This window comes from Vigna umbellata, chromosome 8 (assembly GCF_029865625.1).
Source record: "Vigna umbellata cultivar VRB3 chromosome 8, Vumbellata_1.0, whole genome shotgun sequence".
Lineage (NCBI taxonomy): Eukaryota > Viridiplantae > Streptophyta > Magnoliopsida > Fabales > Fabaceae > Vigna > Vigna umbellata.
In genome coordinates this window covers 24,113,452-24,138,014 of record NC_142172.1, presented here as the reverse complement: position 1 = coordinate 24,138,014, position 24,563 = coordinate 24,113,452, and the positions used below count along the sequence as shown (strand labels likewise).

At 33.6% G+C, this 24,563-nt stretch overlaps 1 protein-coding gene and 1 pseudogene across 3 annotated transcripts; both read left to right on the top strand.

The window, feature by feature from the left end:
• Nucleotides 1-93: 93 nt before the first annotated feature.
• Nucleotides 94-3,457, top strand: LOC148194318 (uncharacterized; annotated as a pseudogene).
• Nucleotides 3,458-10,370: 6,913 nt separating this feature from the next.
• MHX (magnesium/proton exchanger) lies at nt 10,371-15,871 on the top strand. 3 transcript variants are annotated; one of them, XM_047303221.2, is made up of 10 exons: nt 10,371-10,546; nt 10,641-10,741; nt 10,924-11,381; nt 11,990-12,165; nt 12,579-12,697; nt 12,804-12,961; nt 13,098-13,225; nt 14,112-14,328; nt 14,443-14,572; nt 15,508-15,871. In XM_047303221.2, exons 3-10 carry the CDS (start codon nt 11,021-11,023, stop codon nt 15,803-15,805), a joined length of 1,587 nt encoding a protein of 528 aa, XP_047159177.1. In that variant the 5' UTR covers nt 10,371-10,546; nt 10,641-10,741; nt 10,924-11,020; the 3' UTR covers nt 15,806-15,871. The 3 variants fall into 3 exon arrangements, with proteins under 3 accessions (XP_047159177.1, XP_047159178.1, XP_087954036.1); XM_047303222.2 differs by having other exon boundaries at nt 10,628-10,741; XM_088097910.1 differs by lacking the exon at nt 10,641-10,741.
• The last annotated feature ends 8,692 nt before the right edge of the window (nt 15,872-24,563 follow it).

Here is a 24,563-nt window from a genome sequence, read left to right as displayed (position 1 = left end):
TTATAATAGGGTTTTCCATATCACAACTGATTTTTCACCTTTTGAGATTGTATATATAGATTTAACTCTTTGACTACTCTTGATTTACTCCTTATGCGTAACATTTCTATGTTTAAGCATAAAAAAGCATAGGCTAAAGTTAAGTATATGAAGAAGCTACATGAACAAGTGAAGGCTGAAATTGAAAAGAAAAATGAGAGTTATGCAAGGTGTTAACTCATTGGCAAACGTACCAAATCGTTCAAGTAATAAAGATGATAAGATCAAGTATCGTTTCGCAAGCGACTCGTGTAACACTAAATAGTCATACAATTAATAATTAATCTAGACTAAAGAATAGTTCCATAATTTAAGGTTATAAGCAATAACGTAAATTGATGCAAAAATAATAGAGTTGAGCTTTGGAAGTTAAAGACACATAGGAAATGAAAAAGAGTAGATATGGTATAGATCGATATTGTTGGGGTTAGATTTCACCAACTTCACTCTCATGCATATAGAACTTACATCCTCTCCATTAAAATACTAATGTCAACCCACAAACCTACTCAAACCCTATTCCCTTAGTAGAATGAGCCTAGGCTTTCTTGTTAAGGGTTAATCCCTTGAGCCCTTAACAAACAAACCTGATTTATGAACTAGGGTTTAAGATAACTAATGGGTCAAGCTCCATTAGGTATCATATGCAAAGTCTAGGTTTCAAATCATACTTTCCAATACCTAATGAACCAATCATCAAGCTATCAATGGCTATATTAAAGCAAACATTAAGAATAGAAACACAAATACTAGCATTTAATGGAAGAGGCATATATATATATATATATATATATATATATATATATATATATATATATATATATATATATATATTCAAAACATTTATAAAATACAAGAGAGTTTAATGGCTACATCTATCCCCAACAAGATGAGTTTAGCTCTCCATTGTCATGAACAACTCAAGCTTACAAAATGGAAGATGGAAGAAGAATGAGATATGAAGAGGAAAAAAAGATTGCTCCCACAAGCCCTAGTAGACCTCCAAGTGCTCTTAAAATATGTTTCCGTGCCTTCAACCACCAAAAACCCAGCTTCCTTCGAGCAACAAGAAGAAATATGGTGCAACTTGACACATCAACATAAAGGCCACTTAGGGTCGTGACTTTGTTGCTTAACGTTATATTTGGGAATTCTATGTTTACTCATAATGTTGACACTCAGCGATGGATGTGGCACTCAACAGTGGATTGCTATGTTGCTTTTTGTAATGTGGCCGCTCAATGATAAAGAGGTGACACTTAGCACCACTTGGACTTCATGAAATCCCATTTTTTTTGTTCTTCCTACTTCTCTAGATTGCCAAACTCTTTAACTTGAAATAGGATCTTCCTGTCACAAAATTAGATATAAAAAATGGGATTAGTGGTATAATTGGTTTACTGTAACCTAAAATGTAATTATTTACAAAAGCAAGATAAAAGTAAGGATTAAGAAGGTTACAAGGTAGAGAAGAGTTGATTTTGTTCATAAAATGTGACTAAGATAATGGTCAAAATTAACATTATCACAAGCCAAGCTGAAAAGGGTAGAAAGAAGGTTGTCTTCCAATAAGAGATTAGGTTTGGTACACATGAGAAAGGAAAGGTTTTCATTACAAAGGAAATCAAAGCTTCAACAAAGGAGGAATAGTCTATTCCAAGTGCTTAAACGAATCAATGACTGTTAAAATAGAATGGTTTAGTTTCTCACACCAAGAGGGGGGGGGGGGGGTGTATTGATGAAGTGTAAAAAATATAATCTTTCAAAAACTATTTCACAAAATAAGATGCTTTTACACTTTTCTTGAATCGCAAGTTAAAAGATATGCAATGCAGCAGTAAACTTAATCGAATATACTAATAGCGTAATCGACTTAATAAAAGAGTGTAGGGATTAGAGAATTCAAACGCTGATTTTTATACTGGTTCGGCCAAGCCTACATCCAGTGTCCTTCCAACCAAGAAGCAAATGTACTATAAAGATCAAGGTTTTTACACCAAGGTTTTTACAGCGACCTCACGTCAAAAATGTAAAACACCTCTTTAACCTTCTAATATAATATAGGCAGTAAACAATACAAACACGCAACAAGAACACCCTCTTCTGCTGTCAAACCCTTTGAGCCACCCTCAAAGTCAAGAACACAGTTCTTCTTCTTGTAATCATGATAGGGAAACCAACCAATCTTCACGATTGCAGAAATTTCTAATCACGCAGATTACACCTTTCTGTGCAGATAGATCAGACGTTCAAACCCAGCAAATCTTGCTTCTCAAGAAACCTCTAAGACTTGATCACCATGGTCAATCTCTGGTTCTTGGAGCTTCTCTTTTCTCTATAAGAAATCATAGAGTTTATGAAAGATATGAAAGTGTTAATTGCACAAAAGTTCTTATAGAATTCAAATCAGCATCAATTTATAATTATGCACACATCAGACGCATTTTAAATGACTTAGTAACTAATGTAGTCGAATACATCTTGCAGTTATAACAAACTAACATCAATCAAACTTATTAATTGAATGCACATTTAATGCAGTCGACTCACAATATATGCTTGGTCAATATGTTTGAAAATATAACCATTAAATCAGTTGAGTCAAGCATTCAATCAGTTTTCAAAATAATAACTAACTTAGTCGAATGCAGATAACATGTAGTCGATTAAGTAAAATCACTTAGTACAATTTTGAAAACATTTCTCTTCAGAATAACTCACAACGCACTTGAAAAGAGTTTGTGCAAACACTCGAGTTTTAATCGATTCATTCTATAATGTAATCAACTTAAAACTGTTTGTTTTGCCACACATTAAAGTTCAACCAAAGTGCTTGTGGTTTTTCATTTCCAACACCTTATGTCATGCATACATATATAGAATTACATATTAAACACAATGATATGCAATGAACAACACAATCATGTTCACAAATATGCTTATACAAATTTATCACAATAAGCAAAAGCATATAACATGTAATCATAGAACATGTAACACAGAATACTCATGTGTTATTAATTATGTGTTGTCATCATTAAAAACACAGATATTACTGAGATTGTGGGTTCAGCTAAATCAGTGCTCCCTTATCAACAATCTCAACAATGACAATGCTTACAAAATTAATTTACCCAATGAGTATAATGTTAGTTCCACCTTCAATATGTCTGATTTATCTCTTTTTGAAGGTAAATGGAGAATCTTATTTGAGGACCCTTCTCAAAAGGGAGAGAATGACGGGAACGTGACCATGAGCAAGGGAAATGATCCACTTGAAGAACTTGGAGGACTTATGACAAAGGCGAGAATAAGGAAAGCAAAGGAAGCTCTTCAGCAAGTGTTGTCCATATTAATTGAAAAAAAGCCCAAGTTTCAAGAAGAAAAGACCAAGATGGTGAATTGCATCATGACCTAATTGTAGGATGTCTCCGACAAATGAATTATAGGGACGTGACCATGAGCAAGGGAAAAATCATCCACTTGAAGTACTTGGAGAACCTATGACAAGGGTCAAAGCAAGAAAAACAAAGGAAGCTCTCAAACAAGTGTTGTCTATATTAGTTGAATACAAGCCTAAGTTTCAAAGAGAGAAGACCATGTTGGTGAATTGCATCATGGCCCAAATGGAGGAAGACTAAAGCACCACTTTGATGCTGCTTTTAAGTAATTAGTTTGTTTAAATAATGGTGCAATCCTTTGTAAGATTCGCTGACCAAATTATGTTTCGGGTTAATCAATTAATGAGCTTTAGTTTGGTTTTATTTCAAGTTGTGATAAGGGCCCAATTGACAACTTAGTTATCAGCCTTTGGTGAGAACAAAATGATGCATAGTTGAATGCTTTTGGGTGACTTTTGGTTGCCACAATTGCAGTTACAATCAGCCATTAACTCTTTTGTAATTCTGATGACTAAAGCTTTTAAATAAGCTTAACCATTTTCATAAAAGAAACAAGTGAAGTTTTATGAAGAAAAAGAAATTTAAAGTTTTATCTCTTTTATCTTAGTGGGAGTGATTCTCTTAAGTTCTTGAGTGATTCAAGAATCCCTGGTTGTATCAAAGGACTTTCTCATCCTTTGTGTGTTGCCTCTCTTAGAAAGAGTGATTATTTCCTTCCTCCTAGTTTTGTATTGTAGTTATAACTTCCGTTCTACGTGTCCAAATTAAGTGATTCTTGAGCCTAATTTGAAGTTCGAAATGTGAACTTTCACCTCGTTTTAGAATCATTCCAATTCTATAGTTTGAGATATTAACGTTTCTAAAATACTGTCAACCTTCTCACTAATTTTTCCAAATTTCGTACAAGGTTCTAACGTTGAAGATCCTAAATCAGCCCTAGTGTAAATGGGGTTCACATCAAAAGGATTCAGACAAACCAAAGACTAGTTGTAGCACCAAAGGATGACTGATAAGAAGAGCACCAAGATTCAGCAACTAATTATAAATATTTGAGAGTCCCTAACAACATTCAGAAACATTCAGAATTTAATTTTGATGTATGTTTTGGATTCCATGCTTTACTTTTGTAGTTTTTATGATGATTTTGTTAGTATTTGAGCTTATGATATGCATATTTGTTTAGAGTTTCTGAATTGAAATTAGTTTAGGTAGAGGTATGTCTCTTTTGATTCTTTCGTGATGCATTTAGGTTTTATGATTGAATAATGATTTCTATATGTTTCTAATTTTAATGGTTCTAGTTGTAAATAGTCATAGTAGTGCTTGTAGATTTGGCCATTGCTTTTACATTTACCTAGATTAGGATAGAATTTGATGCTTTAGTTGATTTAGTTTAGGTGTATTTTGAAGTGAAATTAGGAATGTGTCTTTGATTCTGTTCTGGATAGTTGTATTTTAGATCATGTTGTTGCTAATATTTTGCTGATTTTACTATTTCTTCAATCAAAATTTCGAATTAGGTGTGATGCATATTGGTTGGATGAATGGTTGAAAAGTGCTAATTTAGGTTCTGGAATATGAATAAAAAATATCCAGACTAGATTTTAATTTTAACAAGATGTCTTCTTGTAAGTGTGCATTTGTGACTCTTTCATCCAAACTAATGTGCATTCGCCTCTGATTTCGGGTTCTGATTTTATCTTTAGTTAGTTTCTTGGCTTTTATAATCGATGAATATACTTTATATTAGTTTATCTCATCTTAGGTAATGATTTCATATTTTCTTTTGAATTGAATGACTTTTTGAGTAATGAATCTTATTTTGTATAGATATTGATTAGGTTCTGTTATTGTCTAATTTTAAATACTGTTTCGATTTTTGTTTCATATCACATTTCATTGTACATTATAGGTTCATTTCACAGTAGTTTAGATTTATATTTCATATTCTTTTATTTCACTTTATTTTCTTTCTTTCTTTAAACAAATTTTATCTTGTTGTCTTTTTCTTTTAAATTTTCATTTCTTTCTGTTCCCACCTAGTTTAGATAATAAATAGTAAATAATAACATGACTATACTCAACACTTTAAACTCACTAGTGCACAAAAGGCCTTTAACATCACCCTTTAGACGTCCGACCTCCAAATATCCAACGTAAAAAATGACCGATGACATTTTCTGTAAATAAAACAACCATATAGACGTCTGTTCTGGAGGGAACAAACGTCTAAAACCATATAGACGTCTGTTCTGGAGGGAACAGACGTCTAAAACCATATAGACGTCTGATGTGGGGAACCGACTTCTATATACTCATTTTTGAAATCTAAAAAGTCACTTTTTGACTCCATTTAGACGTCAGATCCCGCCAATCCGACTTCTACAGCCATATAGACGTTCGATGTGGGGGGAACCGACTTTTATATACTCATTTTTGAAATCTAAACAATCACTTTTTAACTCCATTTAGACGTCTGATCTCGCCAATTCGACTTCTACAGTCATATAGACGTCCGATGTGGGGGGACCGGTTTCTATATACTCATTTTTGAAATCTAAAAAGTCACCTTTTAACTCCATTTAGACGTCCGATCCCGCCAATCTGACTTTTACAGCCATATAGACATTCGATGTGGGGGAACCGACTTCTATATACTCATTTTGAAACCTAAAAAGTCACTTTTTAACTCCATTTAGACGTATGATCCCGCCAATCCGACTTCTACAGCCATATAGACGTCTGATGTGGGGGGAACTGAATTTTATATGGCTGCATTAAAACACTGCGAACGCGAGGTAGTAGTTACGCGCACTTAATGTTCATAATCTTCCTCGCGTTTGCTCTCTACGAGTTACGTTTTTCAGGTTCGTTTTCTCACTTTTGCACCATTTTAAATTAATTTTACTATGATTAAATCACTCTTTGATGCATTATCTTTTATTTGAACCGATAAAAATTCGTTTTCGTTGAGTTTTGGTGTAGTTTTGCTCGTGTCCTTGGGCGGCGTTCTTGGGCGGCGATTTCCTGCGTTTTGCACTCCTCCAATTCTCTCCACTACGTTTTTAAACATCCAATACAAAAAAAAACGTACAATACATTCTCTTCAACTAAAATATAAAGTTGTAAACTCGAATCACCATGAGCCAGGAGCAACCCGAGAGGCCTCAAGCAGAAAAAAGATCCAATCAAATACGACAACGTTTTAGATGTGTGATCTATAGTGTTAGACGTCTATATAGACGTCTGACCTGTATGGATCGGACGTCTATATAGACGTCTGACCTATTGGGTCAAATGTCTCATTAACGTCACCTATATAAACGTCTGACAGAAATCAGACGTTAAAAACCCAAAATTACAGACGTCTAAAGTCCTTTCTGCACTAGTGACTTGATTTAGCCAAGTCCAAGAATTGATATCTTGGTTGCCCTATGCAACATTAGTGAGGACCAATTTTGTTCTGTTTTAAGCGACTAAAAAACAATTTAAAACATTGCATAAAAGAAAAGAAGAGCACAATGTTAAACATGAGAGAGACGATGTCTAAATATGAGAGAAACTTGTGATACTATGTAAGAAAAAAAAATTTGAATGTATGTCGCATTTGAAATTTGAGATAAATATATATATATATATATATATATATATATATATATATATATATATATATATATATATATATATATATATATAATCATGCACAACAACATAATTACAGAAGATTTAATAATATAATTAAAAATTTTAATTAATTTAATTATAAAAGATTAATTACTAATTAACTTAATTTTAGAAAAATAATTTAGATTATATTTGAACAATACTTTAAATCTGGTTATTGACTTTAAAGATAACAATCAGACAATAGTTTATGTAATGATTAACCATGACACTAAGGTCGGAACAAACATAATATCATTTGTTTGCCATAGAGAAATAAAAATCATTGCGTCCGTCTTGTATTTGTATGATTTAAAAATAACGTTCTTATTGGATCATTGCTAAGTCTATGTTGTCTCGGAAGCTTGCTTGCCCAAGAAGTGAGCTTCCTATATCAGTAGTCTTTCATTCAAGCACTGCAACTGAAATCTATAACTGCAACACAAAATATTGTATATGTTGTACGTTAGAAAAAGGGAGCAGTCAAGACAAGATTTTTGGAGACAGAAAAATACATTTGTTAGAAGGTTGTGCAGTACAGATATAATATTATCTCTTACCTAAAAAGTTAATTCGTAAGCTTCCGTTTTTGGTAGTTTATCATCCTAGAGAGTTAAATGTTGGATCCGTTGCTACACCAAGGTGAAGCCAAAACTTAATTTAAGATCATGCATTTCACATTTATACGTTAACTTTATAAAACATTGATTATTCCGAGTACAATCTATAATGACAAGATTATTATGAGATTAATATATTATGGTGAAATTTAGAATTCGTCTTTTGCTCTAAGTGAAATTTCTTGCCAGTGTCTGTCCCCACTAAATCAAAAGAGCCGAAAATGAGAATTATTCGATCTTTAACTCTTATGTTGTGACGGCTCTTCGATCACGGAGAGTACAAAAATTAATTAAGCATCAAAGAATTAATAACTATTTCCGTAAATAAACGAAGATTTTAGTCCTTAATTATGTAAATACGTATTGATTTAGCTTTTATGAGAATAACTTTTGTATGTAAAAAGAATAATGGTTATATCATGTCCAAGTTTATATGATCATTTTATTATTAAATTAAATTAAATTGCAATGTTTAAGGATCTCTATGGTATTAGATAATGTAAGACTTAGAGTTAAATTATATAAGACGTGGTTTTTATTTTTATAATTTAAAAGCTAAATCAAGTTTTATTTTTATATCTTTAAGAACTAAATTACTAATAACTTATAAAGTGGGATACAAGATCATTTGCACTGTTTTTTTATGACGTGGTGGGGTAGTAAATACTACAAAATGTTGACAATTTGATATTGCCAAAATTGTCAGCAATTCATTATGCCACCTTGTTTAATTATGATAATTTAATTGATTATGATTGATGTAATATGTATACTTTTTTAGAAAAATATATTTCCCTATTCTCCGATAATAATAAATATCTCGCATTATTCACTTAATAGTAGCAAATATAAATCCCCTGCATTAAAACGTTTTTAAAAAAAAATATAAGAAGCCTTGCTTAAGACGGAAAGTGAGATAGGGAAAACTATACTTTTTAATTTTTAGAAATGGACAACATGAATTTATAAATAGCGATATAAGAGGCCTTTGTAATTTTTTTTATAAATTTAATTTTTCTATAGCTTACTTAAAGTATACTTAATAAGGATATTTGGAAAAAAAAATTTAGCTTTTAAATTTTCAAAATAATAATTAATTTTTTGACGAAATACTTATTAAATAACACTAGTATAGCCGAAGAATACAATACAAAAGTATCTATTGAAATTGTGACTGTTAAACTATATTTAAACAATTAGTAAGAAGTGGGAACAATAAAACGGAATTACTATAAAGCAGTAGAAATTTTATAATTCAAGGATTCAAAATGTAAATGAAGTAGTAAAAATGAAGTATTATTTCACTCTTTCTAAATAGAAGACATTAGAGATAAAATATTCTTTTAAAAATATGAATGTTAATTTCTATTTCATTTTCTACTTTAAATATTGACAATTAATGTTAATACATTCGGTTTCACATCCTTATCATTAATCAAAGTCGAAGTAGGCTAGCTTATTGAAGAAACATGGCTCTTCCAAAATTTTAAAAGATTCTTTAAAATTTTATAATCTGAAAAGTATTTTTTATTTAATTCCGTATGATTTATGTTTTCCGAAAAGAATTAGGACATACTTTTTTTATACCTATTAAGTATTTTATAAAATGATAAAAATAGTTTTTTCCTTTTTAGAAAAACTAAGGAATTTTGTTTTATTGAAGCTATTTCTTTTATTTATGTGAGTTTGAAGCTAATGATCATGAGAACATGAAAGGATATTGGTTTTAAAAGAAAAAATGGAGAAATGTTTTATGCTCTTAGTTTTAATTTAAATTGATGGCAAATAAGTTTATTATTTATTTACACATCCAAGGCCACGTGATTCTTGTTTCTATATCGGATGGCACGTAATTCAACTCCACGTGATTATTAATTGTGATAAATATTTTTATATTATTTCTTTCATCAATCACGCAAAATATGGACCCACAAACTTTTCGCACTGTGTTCAATATAAAGTCAAACTTTTGCCAATTGCCTGAGTTCGATTTTTAACAACAACCATTTTCAACCAAATAAGGTTTTATATGTTTTTAAATTAAAATATCTATTCAAATAATGAGTTTATAATGTAGTTCTCCTAATTTTCTGTCATCAGTATGTTTTCTTCTTCCTGTTTTGATTCACCATCTAAACAAAGCATAGATAAAAATAAATTAAATTTTAAAAGTGTTTGACTTGAAGAAAACAGAAAAGAAATAAGAAATTATTTATATGTTAATTAACAAATAATTGAATATCGTTTAATTTTGTGTAAGGTATAGGAATATCATTTGTAATTTTAGGTTGTCTATTATTTACTTTTCTTTTATGAGTTAATATTTGCATTTTTATAGAGTCTATTTTTTTTTTCATAGTTTTATAAAGTCTACTTATATTTTTGAATTATTTATTTATTTTATCTGTAGTAATTTCCTTCTTTAATTTTTTTATTATTTAGTATTCTACTTTTATATCATCTTTTCTTTACATTTTTTATTGTCTAACCTTTATATTCTTAATCATTTTTTCATTGTTTAATTTTTATATTTTAAAATTATTTTTTATTTTTTTACTTTTAATTTTTTAATATAATATAAAAAATAATGAAAATAAAATACTTCTAATGTAAGTTAAATGGCGTCACACCAGTTACATTTATTCATGCTTATAATTCACGAACGAAGGTGACAACGGAAGACAGAAACCAGAACTGAAGCTCCTCCACCGTTCGATACAACGTTCTGCGAAGCCACTCCCAAATCCAGATTCAGTTCACATTTCCTTTTCAACTAACACAAAAGGTTTCGCCAGAAATAAAAAGGTTTCCTGCTCTTCGCCGGTACTGATTTTTCCTCTTTTCACGATTTCTACTACTTCTCTTTCTCAGTTTTTGCTTCTGATTTTGATTCAAAATTCATAGTTTTCATTTGCAGATTTTTTTTAGCTCATGTTCTTCACTACTGAATGAACTCAGTAACTGCGTCCACTCGAAACCAGCTCTTGATTAGTTTTACAACTTCTTCAGAAAAAAAGAGTAACAAATATTAATTCTTTTGAATCCAAATTTACATATGCTGACTTTACTTGAAGGTTTTCATGCTGCCAGTTGAATGGTTGTTGTATCTAAATTAAAAAGGGATCTCTTGTCATCGAATCAATGAAGTTACTCGATTTATTTTATTGTATGTCGTCTAATTACGGACTTGGTGTTATCAGGTCGTGTGAATGTTTTCTTGCGTCAAATCCCAAAATTGAACTGCGATTTGTAGTGACTGAGATAATCTCCGGCACTTAGCCAAAAGAGGGAAGAAGAATGATTCCCTTGTCCAGCATCCTGGGGTACGAAAAGTGTGACAGATACTTAATTTTTAGTGGAGAATCTGCCCTTGGGGATGGTTTTCGAGCATTTTTGTATTTTCTTGGCCTTGCTTACTGCTTTATCGGATTGTCGGCTATAACCGCTCGCTTCTTTCAATCGATGGAAAATGTGGTCAAGCACACAAGGAAGGTAGTGGAGGTAGATCCTGTTACTAAAACTGAAACCATTAGACATGAAAAAGTTTGGAATTACACTGTTGCAGATATTAGCCTCTTGGCCTTTGGGACTAGCTTTCCCCAGATATCATTAGCCACCATTGATGCTATACAGAACATGGGGAAGCTCTATGCTGGAGGTTTGTTATCCAAAGCGTTTGTCCTGTTCCTTTCTTACCAAGGAATATTAAAATCAAGCTTGATTTATTTTTCGATTATCATCTTGGTGAATTTAAAATTTGGGGATTATATTTCAATAAGTAATAAATTTTTGCTATTATTTTTCATGTTTTTAATCCTATGTCTTTCTACTTTGACAGACAGTCCTTCTAAAGCTTAAATTGTATATCTAGTTTTAGACTATATAGAATACTGATTCGGTATATTTTGAAGTACTCTCTTCTTTCCCTTCTAATTCCCTGAAATTTCTAAACTAATGTTAATAGGCCAAGCAAATGATTTCTCATTATTTTCCTTGTTCACCTGTGGCTATTTTCCCTGTTCAAATTGCTAAATAAATGTTAATATACATATATATGTATGCATATATATGCGCATACATCCACACAATGACTAATAGATTGTTCTAATGAGTGACTTGGGTGCATACTGTGACTTTCTTCGTTTTGAATAATATTTGATGGTGCAGTATTTGTTTTATTATGAGCTTAAATTCTTTATGGAATTGCGTAGGGGCCTTAAACTGTTAATCAATAAAATAAAAGCTTTATAATTGCTGAATATTCAGGTTTGGGGCCCGGAACACTTGTTGGTTCTGCTGCATTTGATCTTTTCCCCATCCACGCCATTTGTGTAGTAGTTCCAAAAGCAGGAGAGCTGAAGAAGATTGCTGATCTAGGGGTATGGCTGGTGGAGCTGTTTTGGTCATTTTGGGCTTACATTTGGTTATACATAATTTTGGAGGTAACGTTCCAAAATTCTATAAATAGCCATTGTTTGCTTCCTTTTTATTTTCATTAACTTATTTCTGTTTGTTTAAGAACTCTGACCTGGCCTACATTCCTCGCTAAAAGACTTCTCACCATAGAAACTGTAGTTTAACCTGTGTAAAATTTAGAGAAAGATAGAGAGAAAAGTTCTTAGCCTTTTGCGCTTCCAAGAATGTTAGATGTGGTTCTTAGGTTTACATGCCCAATGTTTATAAGTGCATTTGCAACTGCATTTCCTAAGTTAGCACTTAATTACAATCATGTGTCCCAATCAGCAAGTCAAAATAATTATTACTTTTGATACTTAAGGTTAGATAAGTTTAAAAACAAAAGTATTTAAAAACAACACACTTCTTGTGGGAATAATCATCAAGAAAATGAATGTAGGTATGGACTCCAAACGTTGTGACTCTGTGGGAGGCCTTGTTGACAGTACTACAATATGGATTACTATTGATCCATGCTTATGCTCAAGATAAACGTTGGCCCTATATTTCTCTACCCATGTATGTGTTTCTATTTGCTTCTTTTTTATTATATTTAACTAAAAGGACTTAAAATTCATAATTCTCTTGAATTTTTCTAGTTTGATGCCTTGTTTTTCATTTAAAGTGCAAGAGATGAGAGGCCAGAGGATTGGGTACCAGAGGAGACTCCTTATTTTCAACAGGAAGTCTATCAGAAGATGAATTCCTCTGAGATAAAGCATGTTAGTGATGAAAATCGCAACACTGTTGATAGTTTTTCCATTCATTCAGAAAACCCCACTGGTAGTTCTCCCACCTAAATGTAGTAAAGTTTGGTTTGACTTATCAAAATCCTTTCTTCTCCTGAAGCAGCTTGTTCAGCATTAGAAACATCCTGAAATGTCATAGCCATCTTGTGTCCAAATTTTGTAATTTGCAGATCCATTGTGTGTCACAGTACCTCAAACAGATGATGAGGCTGAAATTTTGGACAAAGCTAAGGAAACAACGTTGGAGGATACCCACTTGCTTACAATTTGGAGACAGCAATTTGTGGATGCACTGAGGGTACTTTATTTTATGTTGCAAGTGTATCTTTAAGGTTAAATGGTGATGTCATTAAGAACCACAGCCTAGCCTTACTACATTATCAATTTGACATTGTTGAGATCTTGAGATCTTGAGATCTTATTCTAACATTGTTACCGAAGCTGTAACTAACTGATTCGGTCAATCAGGTAATTTCTATGATTTTTTGGATATGGGCCTCTTGTATTCTCTTGCGATAGTGCGATTGATATTCTCAGATATACCCACATAAATGTCACAACAAACACACTTTGTTTGACATAGTTAAGTTTAACCTTTATGTTCTAATGTGTTCTTCAATGAATGAATTATATGCTTGTTTTCTGTCAATAAATTCACTCTTTTTATTGAAAATCAATTGAATATAAAATTATTTCTAGCCCTGAAGCACAAAGAAAACAATAATAAGCAGGGGAAAAAAATGATGAATGACCCTCAAGGTTTTCAAAGAAAAGTTCAATTTGGAGATCATGCCTGCCTCCTGTCTTTATGTCACACTTTTATGTTTTTCCACCTGATAATTCCCGTAATTATGATTCCATCATCCTCCCATGTCGCTTTTCCAGATTCCTTGAATCATTTTATGATCCTGCACTATCAAATGACATGCAAAATTATAAAATGAAAATTCTTAAATAGTCAAGCTGCATATTAGTAGATATATCCTTATTGTTACTTTATGTAGTCATAAATTTTAGACATTATTTTAAACTTTGAACTTGATGCTGAAGTTAGGACTTGGATAAAATGATTATTAATGTATTGCAGAAAATATTGTGAACCTTAATGTACTAACAAATACTGCTTATGAAAATTTAGAACAATATATTATCAATATCTGAAGTCTGATCTCTGATTTCAACAGTTGAAGAACCCAGAAGCAAAAAAATTAAAAAATACGTATCTCCTCCTAGCTCGAATTTTCTGGCAATTGCTGCTTTTACCATGGAGATTTCTTTTTGCTTTTGTTCCTCCTTGCCAAATTGCTCATGGATGGATCTCCTTCATTTGCTCCCTGCTTTTCATCAGCGGGATAGCTTACATTGTGACTAAGATCACAGAACTTATAAGTTGTGTTACAGGTTTCTTTCTCACTCGATGATATTCCTGTTCTCTTCTCTGCAGATCATTATAGATCCAAAGTAGTCTTTACAATTCTCAGTTTTGCATTTCTAAGTTTTTTCCCTCTTTGACAGGAATAAATGGTTACGTGATAGCATTTACAGCCCTAGCCAGTGGAACCTCGTGGCCTGATCTAGTGGCAAGCAAGATTGCTGCTGAACGTCAAAAAACTGCTGATTCTGCAATTGCAAATATCACTTGCAGGTCATTGCGACATTCACCTCATTCTATCTTTAAGAATCGTTCACATGTCATCATTACATCATGAATTGCCTTAACACTTTTCTTGAATTTACATTAGTACTTATTCTTGGATGCTTTTGATATTTTACACTTTAGTAGTTTATAACTTGATTTCTCTAAAAGAATGTTATTATCTCAAGAGGTTCAACTCCTCATTCGTGTGATTATGTGTTTCTAGCATCTCATCAGATTTAAAACATAATTTGATTGATATTGATTATGTTTTTAGTACTGATATTGTGGAGCTGGCTTATGGAAGTTCATGAAATATGTGTGCATCATGTCATGCTATAGATGAAAATTGAAATGTTAATTGCAAAAAAAAAAAAAAGGTTATCTTAAAGGTGTCCTCTAATTCTTGAGGGTTATGAACATAGGTAGAGTTATTTTCTGAGAAAAACTTCGATCGAAGGCACCAACACATGTTTCTTAATTGACAAATGTCTATCTATGAATAAATCTTTTGAACATAACATATTTTTCCCATGAAGTTAATTTCATAAATTAAAAACCTTAGATATCCATTTTCATGACAATTAGAAATAACTCAGTATGTACAAGGAATAACCCAATAGAGCAGAGATCACAGTTATACATATTCTTTATTCACTTTGTCCTTGCAAAGCCTTCCGGATACTAGGAAATCTTGCATACTAATATAGTAATGCTTGTATTGCCTTCTAAATAATTAAAAAAAAATATATTTTCTTGGATTTCAGATTGAAAGTTTACTAGTTTGTTATATGTTTTTTCTCTTCTATTTTTACACCCATCTGAATCCTGTATTTATGAAGCATAGGTGAAATATCGTTTTCTTTTATGGCTAGCCAAATCTTTTTTGTATGAAGTTCCTCTATAAAGTTGGTCATTGACTTCGTTATTTATTCTTTTTGCAGCAACTCAGTGAATATATATGTTGGAATTGGTGTTCCATGGCTTATTGATACTTTGTACAACTTCATAGCATATCGAGAACCTCTCAGAATCCAAAGTGCAGGGGGATTAAGCTTTTCACTGATTGTTTTCTTTTGCACTTCTGTTGGGTGTATATCAGTTTTGGTTTTCAGGCGTATAATTTTTGGAGCAGAGCTAGGAGGGCCTAGGCTCTGGGCATGGATTACGTGTGCGTTCTTCATGTTGTTGTGGATTATCTTTGTTGTACTATCTTCACTCAAGGTTTCTGGATTCATTTAGAATTTCATATAAAAATATTGAGTCAACACCACATTGATATATAAAAGATGTGTGTGCCTTCGGAAATAGGTTTTGAATAAAAAATTTATACAAATGAGTCTTTAAAAACTTTGATCTTCCTGAATATGAATCTTTCCTTATCAAATATAAAGAAAATGTGGTCGTATTTTGAATATCAAATGCTTATAAAAAAATTATATCTTAGATAAATTTTTAAAGACTTTCAAATAAGGTCACGTTAGGCATTACTATAAATTTTGATATATCAGCTATATTGACATGTTAAAGCTCATTAATCATTTGAAAATTTACTAAAAAGAATACAAAACATGAGAAGATCATACCAAACTTATGATAAAAATTAAACATAAACAAATTATACTTATGAAAAATTAAAAATAAATGCATGGAGATAAAATATTAAACCACTTATATTGTTCATTATGAATCAAAGATAAATTAGTTAACTTAACAAGACAATGACTTTCTTCACGAAAAACATGAAAAACTCTTAATTGTATATTTTTACAAAAATTCAAGCATTGATGTCATCTCCTCTATGACTCAAATAAACCACTTGTTGATCCAAACAAACTAAAAATCCCCTCTAACCAAACCCTCTCAAAACCTTCCCTTCAAACATGCTCCAAAGCATAAATAACTCCTATAAACTTAACATAAATAAAAGTTTGCACAATCAATATTTATCTTGAGCCAATTAGCGAATACAACTTTCCATATTACATCCATAAATGAAATCACTGTATTCTTTCTAGTTTGAATATTGACAAATTTTAACACCAAAAATTTAGAGACAATATGATGAGGCCTGTAAAGAGATGAGGTCTAAAGAACCATTGGTCCACTCTTATTGGGAAAATACAGACCCTAGCAAATGGAAAGTTTATGTGAGGAGAAGGAAGAAAAGTGTAACATCCCAAAAATATAGTTAAATCTATATATCTAAGAGTCATCACATCATAATATTGTAGAACAGTTTCTGTAAAAAAAGTTAACTTACAGTTATCCACAAAATAACTATAAATTTAAACTTTACAAAAGTCTACCCTAGCTGCAAAACTATGTACATGACCGAGCGGTCTATACATAATATATTTATATGACCGAACGATCCTAGACTAAACCACTGGGTCCTCGTCGTCCAACGCCTGCTCCAGAGAACCCTCGCCTCCCTCTGCTCACACCCACAAGGTGATCATTGCAAATAAAGAATACCGAATGGGAAACATGAACAAGATAGAAAAGAAGGGTAAGCTAGAGTAATTTAATTGATTACACTAATAATGCAAATTAAACAAATACATAAGCATCTGTCAACCGAGCATTTCAAGCATACAATGACCGACAATACATTACAGGCAATGACCGAACACTTAACGTGACCATCTAGATTGTATGAATATGTAACTTGGGGCCATTCGTGCACCCGGGTGATGTAGTAACTGGATACCCTCAGCTGCCACCCGGGGTTAGTCCGTTATAACTCACCTACGACACCCTATAGGCTAGGACCTCCTGCTATTCTCACCACATGACCTACCCATCTCTACTTGAGACTTGGTAACCATTAGAATGTCAAGATGAACGCCAAGGATTTCACTGTCCATATTCATACTTTACCACCACCTTGATAACCAATTAGTGAGACATTCCTCCTTGGAATTCTCTTTCACATCCATATTACAATTATCATACCATACTTTCACTTTGACACCGTTATGATAATGCATACATAAGCCATCAAAGCAATTGGAACAATTAATTAAAATAACAAACTGGAATAAATATAAATATAGGTCGAACAAAAATTACCAAACACATATGAACAAGACCGAACACCCTGTGAATGTTGGAGACCGAACAGTCAATACTAGGTACATCTGAAGAAAGGGCCGAGCAATATTAATGACTGACAACTAGAGAATTCCGAGTACCACAACATGATCGAATACTACCACCAGGTCAAGTACTAAGTTAGACCGAACGCTTATGGCTTAGGCCGAACACCTATAGCTTAAGCCGAACACTTAGAGTTGATACCGAATACTAATATAAGACCGATTACTAAAATATCACAGAACGGTCATTAACAGGTAAGGCCCATCAGAGGCCGAACACAGTTAAGACCGAATACTATTACGAGATCGAACACTATGACTAAACCGAATACTATTACGAGACCGAACAATGGTGCAAGACTGAATACTAATGTAAGACCGAGGACTAAGGTTAGACCGAACCCTATAACAAGACCGAACACTACTAGGCGACCGAGTGCTAGTACAAGACCAAGCACTACTAAGAGACCAAGTGCTAGTACAAGACTGAGCACTACTAAGAGACCACCCACCCACCTAAGACCGAACGATCATGAACGGGTAAGACTCTAAAGGGACCGAACCTAGTTAATGATCGAGATGAACAGGCTAGACTTTACCAAAACTAAACATTTTTCCCAACTTCTAATCTTCCATACATGAATCATATATCAATTTACACCTATCCAACGGTACTTAAATCTTCCTAACATCATTCTAAAGAGTCTCATACCAGATTTCACTCCAAATTCTGCATAATCAACAACTCAATGACCTAAAATCTATCTTCCTACTTTTTACACATTTTAGAGGGACTTAAAGGTTCTAACAGATCCAATTACACTTTCTCAGACTCTCCTCACTGACCAAATTCACTTCCAACCCCAAACTCTCATTTTCACCTACCCACTTCCTCAAGATCAGAACAGGCTGAACACTTATGCAGAGAAACTCCAACCAGTTCACAGGTTCCAACATTTACAAATTCAACACAATTCAATCGAAAATTCAATTGACACACATGCAACCATCAAAACAGTAATTTCATACATAGAAAATCACAATTAAATTAACTAGCTTCCCTTACCTCTTAGCTGAACCGAACAACTTCTATCCTTTTAGAAAATTTGTTTCAACCTCAAGAAAATCCCAAGAGCACCTATGAACCACCGATTGGTGAAAGAAGACCAACCGTAGAACCAAAATGAAATCAGGAAAAGAAGAAGGAGAATACGGAACACATGCAAACTGGATTGTTCCTTGCATGCAGCAAAACCAAAAATCACTAAAACCGACGAACAAAACTTACCAGTTCTAAACACTAAACCAAACAGTGAAACAGGAAGCCCTTGACGCCAGGATCACTTAGGTGCCTCCTGATCGTCAAACAGATGAGCCACCAGTGAGAATTTTTAGAGTGAAGGGAGAGGAATAGTAGAAAATAGTGTTTCAGGGAGATGGAAAGTATTTAGATAATGAACCGAGTGTTTGAAATTTCTTTTTATACTATTGGCTTATTTTAACACAAATTGCTCGGTCTCATTATTTTAATACATCTATCTACTCTTAACAGGCTATTTTCTTGGTTCTTACATTCTCCCAAACATAAAAAGTTTTCGTCCTTGAAAATTCGCTTATCAGATAGAAGGAACAACCTATTCTCATCACATTCTCTAGTACAACCACCTATTTTGACAAATATACTACTCCCCATAACCTGAATGACATGAAAACCTTGCCTTTGTGTTAAAATGCCCTAGTGATCAATAATGTAGATTTGGTCTAGCCATCATTCTCAAAACAAATCTGAATCTCTAAACCTCAATTAAGAATCTTTCCTTCACATAATCCATTCTATTGTGTCTGCCACAATACTAACCCCGCTTTTATCCTCTGCTAATCTTGAATTCAATTCAACTCTTGACTGGTATCTTTTACCTCCTCTTGCTTCTTTTAAGAACCACTATCCCACTGGCTTGATCAAAACAAATTCTGATTTTTCTACCAACTGTTAACACTCTTGATCACCCTTAATCCCCACCATTCTGATGCCTGCACATTGCTTTCCTGATCTTCATTCTTGAGTAACATAGTTTCCAACTATGCTATCGTATTACCAAACTAGAACTCTTATCCATTGTCGTGACAAAACCATCTTTAGCACTCCATCTTTTGTTCTTCAACTTGCCAACCCGGCCCATACTTGGATCTATATCCTTCTCAACTTAAAATCACTAGCTTGATCAATAATTATCCACCTTAAGATACCTCTCAAACTAGGATTTATCCAATCGCCCTAGCTGAACCACTTTGAGAAACTCACCAGTTATAGTGCTTCAACTATACTAATGAGTTCTCTTCACCACATTCTCTTTAGACAACTAGCCTTCACACTTTTTCAAGCAACTCTTATTCTATACCCTTATCAACCAACAACCTAAACCTTCTTGTTTGTTCCAACCACTACTAATGCTTATTCACCTCGAGACTGACGCTACAACTTGAAACCAAAACTCAGTTTCTCTTCTTCATCACATTGACCCACTTTCCTTGTTCAACGTCCTATAACACTTTATCATTTCAAAGTTGACACTACAGATTAAACTGTAGGCTCACTTGTCTTCTTTGCCTCTTACCAAATTTTTCCATATACTTTCACTTAGTACCTTTGAAGATCACCACACATTCTTAACTCAAAACAAACAACATTATCACTACCTTGTTAACGAAACTCGCTTTTCATAAACCATTAACCCAAGTTTAAGAAAGTGCTTCGGACATGCCACTTACTAATAAGAACTTGCCAACTAACATCCGATATGCTACTCTGATTCCATACTTCCTTACTCCTCTGTTTACCGGATACTCTCTTCACACTAATTGTAACCTGAAACGATCCCTCTTAAGAACCTCCTTCAAAACTGCTATGATCTAGTAAAAACCCTTAGAACTCTTCTCGTCCGCAATAACCTTATCATTTTATTTCCTCAACCTTGTTTCTATTTGTTAGGATATTTATCCTATTTTATCATCATTATATTGTGTTAAGGGTTACCCTATTTATCATGATTATATTGTGTCTAGGATTACCCTATTTATCATGATTATATTGTGTCTAGGGTTACCCTATTTATCATGTACTTTTGTATCAATTTATTCTTATAAATAGAAGATTGTGAGAGGGATCAATCAAGCCCTCTAGAATTATTTTACAGTATGTGCATTGAGGACGTCCCCGACCTCGTCGTCCTCCTATTCTAGTGCCACGTCCTCCTCTTCCTCGTGTGGCAACCATGACAGATGGTTCCACTAGTTCATGTGCTTCTTGAGTTTGAGGTACCGGGACAAGCAGAAGGTGAGTGGTCAATGTTTCCATAGAGGGGACCTCATGACTAGTTAGAAGTTGTTCTCTGAGAAGATCAAAATCGGGATGTAGGGCATGAAGGATCAACACCATGTAAAATTTGTCTAGTTTCTTTTTGATATCCTCTAATGGGTCCACTTCCAAAAACATCCTGAGTTCTTCGACAACAGATTGGGCTTCAGCCATGAAGGACACCATATCATGGTCTGCCATTTTAAGAGATGCAAGCTTGTCCGGGAGCCTTCTTTACATACCTTAGAATGCGAATGAGAGCATTCCAATGGTAAACACATGGAGCCTACATGAACTAACTAACCACTCCAACTGCAAAGGATAGATCTGGCCTTGTAATAGTGAGATAAATCAGTTTTCCAACCAGCCTCCTATACCTCTCTAGATTGGAGAATAATTCGCCTTCTTCTGTCCTTATTTCTAGTTTAGGTCCATGAGATTGTCTAACAGTCTACAATCAATCATGCCTGTTTCTTGTAATATATAAAGAGCATACTTCCTCTGGGAGATTACAACTCCATCTCTTGATTGCGCTACTTCAATGCCTAAGAAGTATTTGAGACTTCCAAGATCCTTGGTTTGAAAATGTCTACACAAGTACTCTTTTAGTTGAGATATTCCAACAACATCATTTCCTGTAATGACAATATCATCAACATATACTATTAAGTAAACACATTTCCCGAGAGAAAAATGATAGTAAAAAACTGAATGGTCTGCTTCACTGCGTTTTAGCCCAAATTTTTGAACAATGGAGCTAAACTTTCCAAACCAAGCACGTGGGGATTGCTTGAGGCCATATAGAGATCGATGCAATTTGCATACCATACCAGACTCCCCCTGAGCAACAAACCAGGAGGTTGCTCCATATAAACTTCTTCCTCAAGATCACCATGTAGGAAGGCATTCTTGATATCCAATTGATAAAGTGGCCAATGACGAATGGCTGCCATGGCAAAGAAGAGGTGAATAGTAGTCATCTTGGCTACAGGAGAGAAAGTGTCACAATAATCAAGACCATAAACCTAAGTGTAACCTTTTGCAACAAGACGAACTTTGAGCTGATCAATTTCACCATCAGGGCCGACTTTAACTGCATACACCCATCGACAACCAACCGCCTTTTTGCCTGGGGAAGAGGCACCAGCTCCCAATAACCTTATCATTTTATTTCCTCAACCTTGTTTCTATTTTATGAAAACGTACTCCCAAAAGCCAATTCATTCTACCAAAACTCATACTAAATCGTTTCCATTGTTTTTCTACTCCTCTCTTGAGATTCATCAAACTTGTAGCTTTCCTTTATAATTACACTGAGTCCAAAACACTACCGCTCTAATAAAACTTCCACCTTCCTCTTGTACTACACAACTTGAACAGGAACCATCCATAAAGATATTACTAACCCGGTTATATTTTAGACACCACTCTAAAGTGAACTCTACTTCACCAAATTATAAAAATCCCATACTTATTGCAGAACACCAATCGAAACCCTTACACCAAAAATATCTACCTTCTCCTCTCCACTTATCCTTGTTAAATTCTTCTGACTTCCACAACCCTTTCTCTTCACATTTATAACTTGATCCATTTCTAAAGCATAACCATTGGTTCTCCTTCTCAAAACACAACACTTCTTTTGAAGGCCATAACCACCCAAAAACGATTTGAAACAATCAAACCTCTCTTATGATCACACCTCAAACCTAGGAAAGAACAACATCATATCTTCTTCACTTGCATTCATCAGACATCCTGGATTCCCATAAGAATTGCTACCATCTTTTACTCAACTACACTTGATGCATCACCCTCACTTTCCTTCCTTGCCAAGAAATCACTTCCTATAGAGTTCAAACCTAAGCTCTTATATCGACTCCACAAACGCCACATCACCTAGAATTCTTCATGTACTCATTAATGCCAACGTAGCTTACAACTTTCTTCCAGAATCACCTTCCTCAACTCAGAATCATTAAAAATACAAAACCCTACCTCTAATCCTCTGAACCTCATAATACCCTTAACTCGCAACATCAACCCTCTGACTTTATCTGAACATACCAACTTACTGCCTTTTGTAACTCAACATCCAACATCTACTTCACTCTTGATCAAACTCAGCCGATCATTGAACATCACCATAAAACCACGCCCGAAGAAAACTGACTGTACCCCAACATGCCGCTTCATAACCCTGAACATCTCAATCAACCCGAATTCTCTAATCAGTCTTGATACCCTCTTTAGCAACTTATACTATAACCACCCTTTGTCATCTATTTTAAGACCTTTCTTCTCCGTTCCTCATTCACCGTGATCTTAATTCTCTAACCTTACACTTTCAACCAAACTGACATCTTGATATACTCCTTCCTACAACACTTGAAATCTTTCATCTCAGCCAATGGTCAAACCTTTCTTCTAAACGAATCAAAAATCTTGAAACATCATTCTAAACTTGAATATACCAAATCCACTTGTTTATAAGACCTATCCAACTCCTTCTTATTATCACTTAACTCAGAACCCTTACGATACTCCAATTCTCTTGAAAGACTTCACGTGCTCTCAACTCGGAAATTTCGAATTTTAATACACCCTCCTTAAATATGCTCTTTGTCTTACACAACTGCTTCTCAAACTCTTCTTCTTATAATTCCTTTCTAAATATTGATTCCCTTTAGTCCACTTCAGAATTCTTTTTTCCCCCCTTAACTTAAGCTTTCAACCATTCACCATTTTTCTCATTTAAATCTCAAACGTCGCCCATACACCGAAACAAACTAATTTCTCAAATCTTGTGACACCAATACTTACCCAAATCTCGTCTTGTTATAGTCTTTGAACTCAACTCTTCTTGTGAAATGTACTATCTCTGATCTTCTGACTTGGTCCTTTAAACTTGCTTTACCCAAAAACATAACTTCTAGATTACCAATATCTCCATCCATCTCGCGAAACTTAAATCCTGGTCTTCCAATTCCTTATCTTCGAGACAATCAATTGTCTCAAAGGCTTAAACCAATTCTAATGAAGGTATACAGGTCAAGTTGTCCTTGAATCTGCATTCCTCTACTACTATAGAGCACAGTACACTACCACAAAGTTAAGAACAAGACAAAAATTACTATAGGAAACAACGCTGGAACCCCAACTCTTTCTTACCCTAAACCTTCAGAATTAAGAAAGAAAAACCATTTCTAGTAAAAGTCATGAGTGTGCACCCTCATCACTCCTATCAAGACGTTTTTTGTCATCAAAACTTCCAGTTAGATACATAATTTTACCATCTAGACTTGGAGAAAATGGTAGAACATACCATTTAAACTCAACTTTCCACAGGAAAGACACGGTAAACTCACAACTCACAGGTCATCCTAAGGACGAACTGCTATGATACCATTAATATAACATCCCAAAAATATAGTTAAAACTATATATCTAAGAGTCATCACATCATAATATTGTAGAACAGTTTCTGTAAAGAAAGTTAACTTATAGTTATCCACAAAATAACTATAAATTTAAACTTTACAAA